This window comes from Ahaetulla prasina, chromosome 1, assembly GCF_028640845.1.
Source record: "Ahaetulla prasina isolate Xishuangbanna chromosome 1, ASM2864084v1, whole genome shotgun sequence".
NCBI lineage: Eukaryota > Metazoa > Chordata > Lepidosauria > Squamata > Colubridae > Ahaetulla > Ahaetulla prasina.
In genome coordinates this window covers 20,424,384-20,436,903 of record NC_080539.1, presented here as the reverse complement: position 1 = coordinate 20,436,903, position 12,520 = coordinate 20,424,384, and the positions used below count along the sequence as shown (strand labels likewise).

The window sequence follows — 12,520 nt, the reverse complement described above, 5'->3', positions numbered from 1 at the left end:
TACCACTGGATTAGATAATTGATTCCCAAGTTTTGAGAGGAGGAATTCCTTAAAAAAAACTCATCTTTTTTTCAAAGCTTCTACAAATTTGGGCCTCCCCTCAAACTCACTGTCATGGCAGAGGTAGGTTAAGAAGAATGGCCACAGTCTCTGTATGTTTGTAGATGACTCACCCAACCTAAAATCTGAAGTGCTATATCAGCCCATTTTTTTAAATGATTATTGTCTTTTTAACCTTCAGTAAGCCTCCCTGACTTTTTGGTGAGTGGACATTCTTAAAAACTGAATGTCACGGTTCCAAACCAAGCCAACAAAAGAAGAGTAGAACGTGTCTCTTTACTGGAGAGTAGAACGTGTCTCTTTACTGGAGTCTCAGTTTTGCATGTGGTGAACAATAGAGTAAAAGGGTTTTTAAGCCAGCATTACTGGCTTCTGCTAGCCAGCTGGCTATACGCACTCTCCACCCTCCTGTTCCTGGTTGCGACCAGCTGACTCCAGCAAGTACTCTTCAAACCTGGATGGCTTCTGAATTGACTGCAGCTGGCTTGCCTTCCTGGCTCCTCTCCCAGCGTGTCTCATCACCCAACACCCATCTGTGGCCCCATGCATTCCCCTCCCCCTATGCGTGCGGCAACTCCGAAACGGCGCATTGTGGCCACTTTGAACAGTGCGCTGTCTCGGATGTTGACCCTGAAATGATAAACGAATCAACAGTCTCACCTTCTTCACTCTACCGAGATCATATTTTTCCTTAATCTGTTGCAGAACTGCCAGGAGATTCAGCTGCTCAAAAACTTGCAATACCTTGGAAAGGAGAAAAAATATAAAGAGAGAAAGCTGCAGAAAGTTCAGGATAAGTTACAGGGCCACTCTTGAAAGGGTGAGATATTTTTTGATTCCTACTCTTGAGCCTGGGCCAAACCTGTGACTACATTTACAGTTCCCCTTTTTTGATTAAAAAAAAAAGAGTTCTTTTCTTCTAAAAGTTCTGTCTGGGCTCGCATATCACTAGATTACGGCAAGCATCCGATTTGGTAATTTGTTGGCTGGATGAGTGAGTCATGGTTGATTGAAAATGTCTCCGAACAGCAGAGATGGCAACTGTTGTTAAGAATAAAGCATTAACCTTTGGAGAACAAGAGAATGAGAGATCTCCACAAGCACTCTGAATGACAGCTCCTCACAAAGAAACTGTAAAACAGTGGTGTCCCCTGGTTTTGAGGACTAGAAGAGCGGTGAAATGCACTTACCTTTGTTACGGTTCAGGAATGTGAGCGTGCATGCCTCTTATGCATCGTGGATTGGGTTTGGGGAGTGGGCTCCGCTACCAGCTCTGCTTGTCTGTTACACCTGGGCGGTGTGGGGAGATGCGTGAGCTATTCTGGGATAAGGCTCTTTTGTTTGCAGTCGCACTATAGCACCATTTAGTTTCACTTACGTAACGTGAACTAAACTTATGCGCTGAGCGATACAAATAGTACATTTTCAGAAATTTAAATTGTCACGAGGAATTTTATGAAAACCTAATGAAAATGTTTTAAAAATAATGCTATGAAATTTTTTAAGTCAATTAAATTAAAAAAGGAAAGTGCTTCAGTATCGGACAAAAACCCTACCGCCTACCATGAAACCTGGAACATCCAGTAGTGGGCGGTAGGGACCAGGTTGACTACCACTGGATTAGATAATTGATTCCCAAGTTTTGAGAGGAGGAATTCCTTAAAAAAAACTCATCTTTTTTTCAAAGCTTCTACAAATTTGGGCCTCCCCTCAAACTCACTGTCATGGCAGAGGTAGGTTAAGAAGAATGGCCACAGTCTCTGTATGTTTGTAGATGACTCACCCAACCTAAAATCTGAAGTGCTATATCAGCCCATTTTTTTAAATGATTATTGTCTTTTTAACCTTCAGTAAGCCTCCCTGACTTTTTGGTGAGTGGACATTCTTAAAAACTGAATGTCACGGTTCCAAACCAAGCCAACAAAAGAAGAGTAGAACGTGTCTCTTTACTGGAGAGTAGAACGTGTCTCTTTACTGGAGTCTCAGTTTTGCATGTGGTGAACAATAGAGTAAAAGGGTTTTTAAGCCAGCATTACTGGCTTCTGCTAGCCAGCTGGCTATACGCACTCTCCACCCTCCTGTTCCTGGTTGCGACCAGCTGACTCCAGCAAGTACTCTTCAAACCTGGATGGCTTCTGAATTGACTGCAGCTGGCTTGCCTTCCTGGCTCCTCTCCCAGCGTGTCTCATCACCCAACACCCATCTGTGGCCCCATGCATTCCCCTCCCCCTATGCGTGTGCGGCAACTCCGAAACGGCGCATTGTGGCCACTTTGAACAGTGCGCTGTCTCGGATGTTGACCCTGAAATGATAAACGAATCAACAGTCTCACCTTCTTCACTCTACCGAGATCATATTTTTCCTTAATCTGTTGCAGAACTGCCAGGAGATTCAGCTGCTCAAAAACTTGCAATACCTTGGAAAGGAGAAAAAATATAAAGAGAGAAAGCTGCAGAAAGTTCAGGATAAGTTACAGGGCCACTCTTGAAAGGGTGAGATATTTTTTGATTCCTACTCTTGAGCCTGGGCCAAACCTGTGACTACATTTACAGTTCCCCTTTTTTGATTAAAAAAAAAAGAGTTCTTTTCTTCTAAAAGTTCTGTCTGGGCTCGCATATCACTAGATTACGGCAAGCATCCGATTTGGTAATTTGTTGGCTGGATGAGTGAGTCATGGTTGATTGAAAATGTCTCCGAACAGCAGAGATGGCAACTGTTGTTAAGAATAAAGCATTAACCTTTGGAGAACAAGAGAATGAGAGATCTCCACAAGCACTCTGAATGACAGCTCCTCACAAAGAAACTGTAAAACAGTGGTGTCCCCTGGTTTTGAGGACTAGAAGAGCGGTGAAATGCACTTACCTTTGTTACGGTTCAGGAATGTGAGCGTGCATGCCTCTTCTGCACATGCGCAGAGCCTTCTGCACATGCACAGAGGGTCAAAAATCCTCCCGCCACTGGTGCTACCGGTTCGCACGAGGCGGATAGATCCAGCCGGATTTCACCACTGACCAGAAGCCAAGGGAGATGACATCAGTGGACAGTATGCCAGCTAAACTCACTTTCTAATCAAATTCAGAAAGGTTCACTTGAACTACTTCATATGGCTATTAGACACCTTTAAAAGAAGAAGCTTAATTTGAAAGCTGGTGAGTTTTATCTTCTTTGGATTTAAGGAATTTTAAACAGAGGTTCGAGAGTTTAATACAGAATTGGCAAAAAAGGGAAAAAAGATTTTAAAAAAGTTTCAAATCTATTCAAAAGATTTGGAATATTATTTGTGCTGTAAGATATTAAAAAAGCAAACATATAATTAAATAATATACCTGTAAGAGATGACTGAAATGGAACTAAACCCATATTAGGAACTGAGGCTGAAGTTTGCAAATGAACACTACAGAGAACTAAAGGACCAGGCAAAAAAAGTTAAAATGACTGAGCTACTTATAACTTTTACTTGTCTCAAAGAATCCTTGAAAAATGGACTAAGATATTAACAACTAATATCTCAAAATTGATACAAATTTCAATGATTATACATTTGATGAGAATTTTTTTAAAAAATAACTCTTAAACACAGACATTATAGAATTTAAGGTACAGAAGGCAAAAAAACTTGAGTTTATCAAAATGGGAATACAAAAGAAAACATCAAGAAAATTATATGGACATGGAATAGCTATGACAAGAAATCCTAGATGATGCCCTTCTATGGGATTTAACAAAATAGATTGGGGAAAACTTTGAAGCCTTTTTTGAATGTCAATGATCGATGAAAGATCAAATCTTACAACGCCATTGAAATTATTTAATTGTGAAGAGCAAAAGGAAGGAATATAAAGTTGGACTATTTGATCAGAGATAAACAATGCATTTTCTTTTCTGGTAACTCATAATGGACTTTTTGCTGAAACAGGACTGAAAAGAGGATGACTCATGGATTTTGTATGGATAAAAGTGAGATTTGGGAAATAAGAGGGATTGTAATTTTAAAAGAGGGTAAAAATTTACTGCAGTAGCTTATGCTTGATGTCGTGAAGGTTGCAAGCTATTTCTTTATTCTTCTTTTTGTTTATTTTTTTTTCTTTTCCTTGTACCTTTGGAGATTTTCTTTTACTTTTCTTTTTCCTTCTAGTTTAATTTATATTAGCTTTTACTATGTTTACCAAAAATGTCAATAAAATTATATATAATTTGTCTATGTGTGTGCATTTTTTTCACTGATGAACACCAACCTGTGCCAATGCCAAACTGAATCCAGGACGGGCCACTTCTCGAGTTGCTCCCAATCCGTCAATCAAACGCTTCAATGTATACTTTAAAAACTCATCATCCTAAAAGAAATTTCAAAGACATCCAAAGGGAATAATTGGCATAGAAACTGAGTTTACCAACCATGCTACGTTATAACAGTTTCTTGGCTTTTAATATGCTACAACTCATCCAATTCAATTTTATTCAATAAATCAAGCAACCCAAACAGCAGGGAGATTTATGTGCAAGATCAAAAGATTATATTTTAATACTAAAAACAAGTTTCACAATGCTGCATTGCAGTGACTTAATTTTCCACCGTTTCTCCCCAGTACATTTACAAAATATGGGTAGAAAAGAAAGATCCCGAGGAAGAATTAAATCAAGCTTTTTAAAATCACATCATAATTCTTGTTTATTCTTTTCAATACAATAGTGTTGGAAATAAGTTGTGTAAACAGGGTCAGAACTCCAACTTCTGTCAGTGCAACAACTCCAAAAACTGAACAGAACAAACCAGTTGTGGTAACAGTTGAGGACAGAAACTTAGCAAAGAAACAGAGTTTAAAGTTAGAGTAGAGTAGAGTAGAGTAGAGTAGAGTAGAGTAGAGTAGAATAGAATAGAATTCGTTATTGACCAAGTGTGATTGGACAAACAAGGAATTTGTCTTTGGTGCATAAGCTCTCAGGGTACATAAAAAATACATTCATCAAGAATCATAAGATACAACACTTAGGATACTAAATAAGCAATCAAATCATACTAGGAAACTAAATAAATCAATATAAATCGTAAAGATACAAGCAACAAGGTTATAGTCATAGGTAGGAGGAGATAGCTAATAGAATAGTACTAAAGTAGAAGAAGAAGAATACAGTCTTAGTAATAGTTTGACAGTGTTGTGGGAATTAGTTGTTTAGCAGAGTAATGGCATGCGGGGGAAAAACTGTCCTTGTGCCTAGTTGTTCTGGTAAACTCTTTTTTAAAAAACTTTTGAGTTTAAAAATGGGCTGGATCCAGTGGTGGGATGCTTGCCTGTTTGGTGGTCGCGCACTTTGTGCACATGCATAGTTTTACAAATACTAACCTTCTGTGTTACCACTTGGGAGTAACACAGCTGAGGCACGGCAATCCGCTCTGCCGTGCCAATCAGCTGAGAAGATAAAGGTAAGCAGATTGCAGGGGCAGGTTGGCGGGCTAACCTGATCATCTAAGCGAACCAGTTCGCTCCCAGCTGATCATTGGTGCTAAAGGGTCACCCGAACTGGTCCAAACCAGTAGAATCACACCCCTGGCTGGATCTGGCTAGGGAATGTCAAGAAAAGCATTCTATTAAAAAATTCCCCAGTGTACCTTTATGGGAGAGGTAATTAGGCAGTGGCTCAGTTACAATACTTCCATTGTAAGCCCCCCTCCCTTCTGGTCATGTAACCCAGAGCATGTCATACCCCTGAGTGGCTCCATTGGCTGTGGAGGAAACTGGGGAAGGGCAAAGTCAGGCTGGGCAGAGCAGAGGAAAGTTAGAACAGGGGAGAGGGGGGGTCTGATGAAGACTAAAGCCCACCCCCTCCTCATCCTAGGGCACAGGGAAGAACAGAGAAGAGAGCAACGTGGGTTGCATGGTTTACGAGGGAGGAAAGGGCCCGATCCCCTTCACAAGATACAACTGGAGCTGCAGTTTAAAAGGAGAGGCAAATGGGAGGGGCAACTGCACTGAGTTCCTGTTCCCGTTGACTGCTTTATCTGAGTTCCTAGCATCCTCCCAATTGGTTTAATTTACGGAGGTGCTATTTCAATTCTGGAATTCCTTATCTTGCTTGCCCTGGATATCTTGCCCTGTTGGATTTATGGTTGGAGGTTTTGTCTGCTTACAGGTTTGTGTAACAGGGTTTTTCTCATACCGGAGAGTAAAGGGATGTTGGGGGCAAAGTTTGGAGCTAATAAAGGGACGTGTACTTATTTTCTGGCTGTGTTGCCTTTGTGCCACACCCCGGGTCATCACAAGCAGATCTTATGCAGCCTACACAATACTTCCTTGTACACATAAATATACAAACATAAATATGTGTAAGACAAGGAGGTAGTGCACACACACACACACACAGGCAACACATTACGTTGTTACACAGAAAAAAAAGAAAATTCTTATTGTCACTATTAGTACAGATAGTCTTCGACTTACAATCATACATTTAGTGACCATCTGAAGTTACAATGGAACTAAAAAAAAAGTGACATGACACTTATGATCGCTGCAGCTTCCCCATGGTTGCATGATCTAAATTTCGAGCTCTTGGCAACTGACATGTATTTATGAGGGTTGCAATGTCCCAGGCCATGTGATCACCATTTGGAACCATCCCACAAGCAAAGTCAATGGGGGAAACCAGATTTGCTTAACAAACACATGATTCATTGTAGTGGTCACTTAACAGCCTGGGGGGATCACAAAATGGGGCAAAACTCATTTAACAACTGCCATGCTTTTGGGCTCAACTGTAGTCATAATCTGAGGACTACCTGTAAACGGTTTAGAACAGAGATGATCTAGAAATTAGGAAGCATTAGTAAAACGGTATTAAATATACAATGTATGTAAAGTAACAAACTGATATAGTAGCATGCACAATAAGTAAGGAGTAGTATATACAATATGTAAGGAATAAGGGAACCACAAATATAAATATGTATTGGTAAAATGGTTTTAAATAATGTTAAATAATATATTGATATAATAGTATGTAAGTATAATAGTATGTAAGTAAGTAGTATGAAATAAGTAAGTAGTAGAATATACAATATGTAAGGAATAAGGGAACCACAAATATAAAATATGTGAATATGTACAGGACGAAAATATAAATTGTGGATATATACCGATACGGAACTGTTGCAAAATGGAAATTTTGTTTGTTCATGTTTTTAAATAAAGATAATAATAAATTATTAAATAATAATTAAAAAAAGAACAGGGGTCCCCAATGCCATGGACTAGTTTAGAAAGAACCCCAGATATATAAACTTTTTAAAATACAGCTTTACAAAATTAAAGATAAATGAAGAAACAAACCAGCCAAAAAGAAAAGAGAAAAAATAATTAAAATGTATAACTTATGAATGCAGGATTGTTAACATAGACATAATTGAAAAGTTATAGAGATTAATTACCAACATTTAATATATTTATCCAAAATGACATTTATGTAGAAAGGAAGCAATATACCAGGAAAAAGCATGTTATTAGAACCGATATATGATGTTTGAATTTGACTGAAATTAATCTTTACTATGGAAGTTTTCAAAAATTGGTTGAATTGTTGAATCAAAACTATTTCACACGCTTTAAAATACCTTTGATCTAGTGACAACTTATGCAATGTTTGGCAATAAGAAATCTGACTGCTAACAAGAGATCCTGAATCTATGTTTTAATTGCTGTAGAACATAAAGACAATAATCCTACTGTGAGATTCATCTTAAACAGCTTTTCTGAGCTTTTTTTCAATTTCATCAAAAACTTTTGAACAAAAAGTAATTGGCCACTGCCACCAAAGATAAAAAAATATACCATTTTGTTTATACCCTTACCAATTTAAATAGATTTTATTTCTAAAGTAGTGCTCTAATCCACAAATGAATTATTTTTGCTGTCATTTGTTGATACACAGTGAAATGGATTATAAAGAATTATATACTATAAAGTGTTTCAGAGAGATTCTTTGTACAAAACCAAATCATGTTCATAATATTTTTAAAGGCTTTCTAAACAATCTTTTGTAATTGATATGAATGCATTATATAAAATGGATGAAATTATTATTAAACTACTTAAAGATGCACCAATTCTCCAATATTTTTAATGAGCTGAGATGAACTGAGATGACCTATATGATTCTTTAAAAGGCATATTAGGTTTAGTTGAAAAGGAGTTGGATCTTTTTTCTATTCCTTTATCATAACCTAATTAGTGATATAATTATAAAGTTATCACCACTGAATACGGCATTGAAAAAAGAGACATATGACCGTTTTTAACACTAACAACCACTACAGCATCTCCATGATCAAGTGATCAAAATTCAGGTGCTTGGCAACTGACTCATATTTATGACGGCTGCAATGTCCTGGGGTCATGTGATCACCTTTTGCAATCTTTTGACAAGCAAAAGCAATGGAGGAAACTAGATTCACCTAACAACCATGTTACTACCGGTAACTTAAGAACAGCAGTGATTCACTTAACAACTATGGTTTTAAAAAAAATTGGGGCAAAATTCAGTTAACAAGCATTTGCTTAGCAACAGAAATTTTGGGCTCAATTGTGGTCACTAAAGTCGAGGACAACCTGTACCACAATCCGTTTTAAATCTTCCTGATCACATGAATTGTTTGAACTGAAACAAATTTTTAAATCCTTCTTTCTTTTTTTCTTTTTTTTGGGGGGGGATATTGCTATCAGAAAAAAAAGTTTTTTGATTTTGTTTATACTGAGCAGCTTATCTGATTCTATGATATAAAGGTAAAGGCAAAGGTTCCCCTCGCACATACGTGCTAGTCGTTGCCAACTCTAGGGGGCGATGCTCATCTCTGTTTCAAAGCCAAAGAGCCAGCAGTGTCCGAAGACGTCTCCGTGGTCATGCGGCCGGCATGACTCAACGCCAAAGGCGCACAGAACGCCGTTACCTTCCCACCAAAGGTGGTCCCTATTTTTTCTACTTGCATTTTTACGTGCTTTCAAAACTGCTAGGTTGGCAGAAGCTGGGACAAGTAACGGGAGCTCACCCCGTTACACGGCAGCACTAGGGATTCGAACCGCTGAGCTGCCGACCTTTCGATCGACAAGCTCAACGTCCTAGCCCCTGAGCCACCGCCTCCCTGATATAAGGATGTCCTAAAGACCGCAATGTTCCTTATGTTTTATTAAACTACCCGTGAGCATTAATCCTAAAAGAGTTTGAAAAAGAAGTTTTTTGGAAGGGCAGTTTTCCTACTAGATTCATGACAACCATGTAAAAGGAGAAATCCTACATAGTTGCTTCAAAGCAAAATGGGTGGCAAATAAGTCCTTTGGGAGAAGGGCGGTATAGAAATTGAATAAATTGAATTGAATTGAATAAATTTAATAGGGGGGGGGAATCAAAGTATTAATCTACTCTCCACCAGGAGTTCCCTAGGTTGGTTTATATCAGGCCTCCTCAACCCTAGATCTCACATGGGACAATGGTGAAGGTGCTGGACTAGGAATAGGGACAGCCAGGTTGTAGACCACTCTCAGCCACTATAGTTCCCAGGGTAGCTTGGGGCCAACTGCATTCTCTCAGCCCACCTACCTCACAGGGTTGCTGTTGTGGGAACAAACAGAAGAGAGCGGTATGTGTGAGCAAGATGGATGGACTAGTATACTGGCGGAGGGGAAGAATTGAACGAATAAATTAGGATAGTGTACGTCAACCTTGGCAACTTTAAAGTATTTGGACTTCAACTCCCAGAAATCCCCAGCCAGCTAGGAGTTGAAATCCAAATATCCTAAAGTTGACAGCTCACTGCCTCAAGGATAGTAGATCCACATTGAGAAAATCTTACCTATGGGATCATTAGGAATCGACAACTATTGGATGGCATAGCATCAATCAGCTACGCGCTACCCATTACGCTCCTGTACAAAAGTCTGTAGAGATTCTCAGTCATCCAGATCAGAGGTCTCCAACCTTGGCAACACCCCACCAGACTTGAAATCCTAGGCTTAGAAAACTTGGAACTCTGTCGCCTTCGACAAGACCTATGTTTAACTCACAGAATCATCTATTGTAATGTCCTTCCTGTTAAAGACTACTTCAGCTTCAATTGCAATAATACTAGATCAACCAATAGATTTAAACTTAATGTCAACCGCTTTAATCTAGATTGCAGAAAATACGACTTCTGTAACAGAATCATCAATGCTTGGAATACTTTACCTGACTCTGTGGTCTCTTCCCATAATCCTAAAAGCTTTAACCAAAAACTCTCTACTATTGACCTCACCCCATTCCTAAGAGGACCATAAGGGGCGTGCATAAGCGCACAAACGTGCCTACCGTTCCTGTCCTATTGTTTTTCTTTTCTTCTTCCTATATATATATATGCTTATACCTCCTTATATTTACTCATATATGTGTTTATATATTATATAATCTTTTTGTATGATACCTACATATATTGTTATGACAAAATAAATAAATAAATAAATAAAAATAAAACATTAAAACTTGTAGACTTCAACTCCCAGAATCCCTCAGCCAGCAAAGCTGGCTGAGGAATTCTGGGAGTTGAAGTCCACAAGTTCTTAAAGCTGCCAAGGTTGGAGACCCCTGATCCAGATCATAGTTGTCCCAAAGGTGCTTTTTCAGGAGGAAAAATGGACTTCGTTTTTTTTTCTTTTGAAGACGTTTCGTTTCTCATCCAAGAATGATTCCCCACTATCCTGTCAAGAACTGAAGAAGCTTCTTGGATGAGAAGTGAAACATCCTCAAAAGAAAAAAAACAAACAAAAAAAGAAGCCCAGTTGCCTCCTGAAAAATCACCTTTGGGAAGTCCTGCACAAAAGTGACGATATTAAGCTAATAAATAGTATTATATTCTGTGGGTTCCGTAATAATTGAGGCTCCACAGATGTTCACACATAGCGTTTATTTTTAACTCACAGAGACCAGCAACAACACAAGAACAGCGCGCCTGCTTTGACAGCCCTTTTATACTCGGCTAGAATGAATGTCTTTGAATGAACAGAATGTCTCCTCTTAAAGCTCCCTGCCATTTCCCCCAACCCCCATCCCAGCAACTCCTGTCTTCGAACACCCTTGGAAGCCGCCCCCGACAACCGTGCCTCTGAGCGCGTCCAAAGTGCAACCTAAAAAAAGTTAAAGATCTCAGACTTAGCATCGTAGGGAAAGGACGCCCTATGCCTTACTTTCTTGTTTTCCTGCAAGTAGTTCAGCAGCCCCTCCGTGGCCTTCAAACGGATTGCCTGATCGGGCTTGGCGATGTCCCAGAAATAGTCCAGAAACTGCCGACTCTGCCCCAGGAGCCTGCCCGGCTGCGAGATCGAGACCGAAGCGAGGCGTCCTGCCGCCTGCCCGCTCTTCGGGCTGCCATCACCAGCCATGCTGGTTGCAGAGGCTGCACGTGGAAAAGCCCCCGTGATGCACCAGAGGAAGCACGTGGAAGCCTCCCTTTCCGGGTTCAGGAGGGGTGGGGGAAAGGCTGCATCCCGCCTCCTTCCCGTGTCCCTAAATAGAAATTCTCGCTCGGAGGCGAGATCGGCATCCAGGAGCCTGACTTTTGGACCCCGTTTCACCCTTCCCCGATCCGTGTTCTCGAGATCCATGAGAACTCCAACTCCTATGATCCTCAGCTGGTGGCTATTTAGAGAAACGGACTTTCAGCGGTTGTTTAGCCCAGTGGTATAGAATAGGAATAGGAATAAAATAAAATAGAATAAAATAGAAAAAAGAATAGAATAAAATAAAATAGAATAAGAATAGAATAGAATAAGAATAAGAATAGAATAGAATAGAATAGGGAAAAAAAGAATAGAACAGAACTAGAATAGAATAGAATAAAATAGAATAGAATAGAATTTTTTATTGGCCAAGTGTGATTGGACACACAAGGAATTTGTCTTGGTACATATGCTCTCAGTGTACATAAGAGAAAAGATACGTTCATCAAGAATTCTAAGGTACAACACTTAATGACAGTCATAGGGTACAAATAAGCAATCAGGAAACAATATCAATATAAATCGTAAGGATTGCCAGCAACAAAGTTACAGTCATACAGTCATAAGTGGAAGGAGATGGGTGATGGGAATGATGAGAAGATTAATATAGTGCAGACTTAATAACTAGTTTGACAGTGTTGAGGGAATTATTTGTTTAGCAGAGTGATGGCATTTGGGAAAAAACTGTTATTGTGTCTAGTTGTTCTGGTTTGCTGTGCTCTGTAGCACAGCAAACCAGGGTAGGAGTTGAAGTTGTGTTTTAAGAATTCCCCAGCCAATGGGAATTGAAGTTCGCACATTTTGAACAGAACAGAACAGAACAGAACAGAACAGAACAGAATAGAATAGAATAGAATAGAATAGAATAGAATCCTTTATTGGTGTGATTGGACACACAAGGAATAAAGGCTCTAGGATTGAGAAGTGCTGGCTTAAGGGAAAGT

At 39.4% G+C, this 12,520-nt stretch overlaps 1 protein-coding gene across 1 annotated transcript in view; it reads right to left on the bottom strand.

Moving 5' to 3' along the window:
* MYBBP1A (MYB binding protein 1a) overlaps positions 1 to 11,492 on the bottom strand; it is a 100,080-nt gene extending 88,588 nt beyond the window's left edge. The window contains exons 1-3 of the mRNA XM_058164340.1: positions 11,265 to 11,492; positions 4,296 to 4,394; positions 2,393 to 2,476 (exon numbers count right to left, since the gene is read on the bottom strand). Coding sequence (XP_058020323.1) covers positions 2,393 to 2,476; positions 4,296 to 4,394; positions 11,265 to 11,459 — 378 coding nt within the window. The 5' untranslated portion in view covers positions 11,460 to 11,492. The remainder of the gene's footprint in view (positions 1 to 2,392; positions 2,477 to 4,295; positions 4,395 to 11,264) is intronic.
* Positions 11,493 to 12,520: the final 1,028 nt, after the last annotated feature.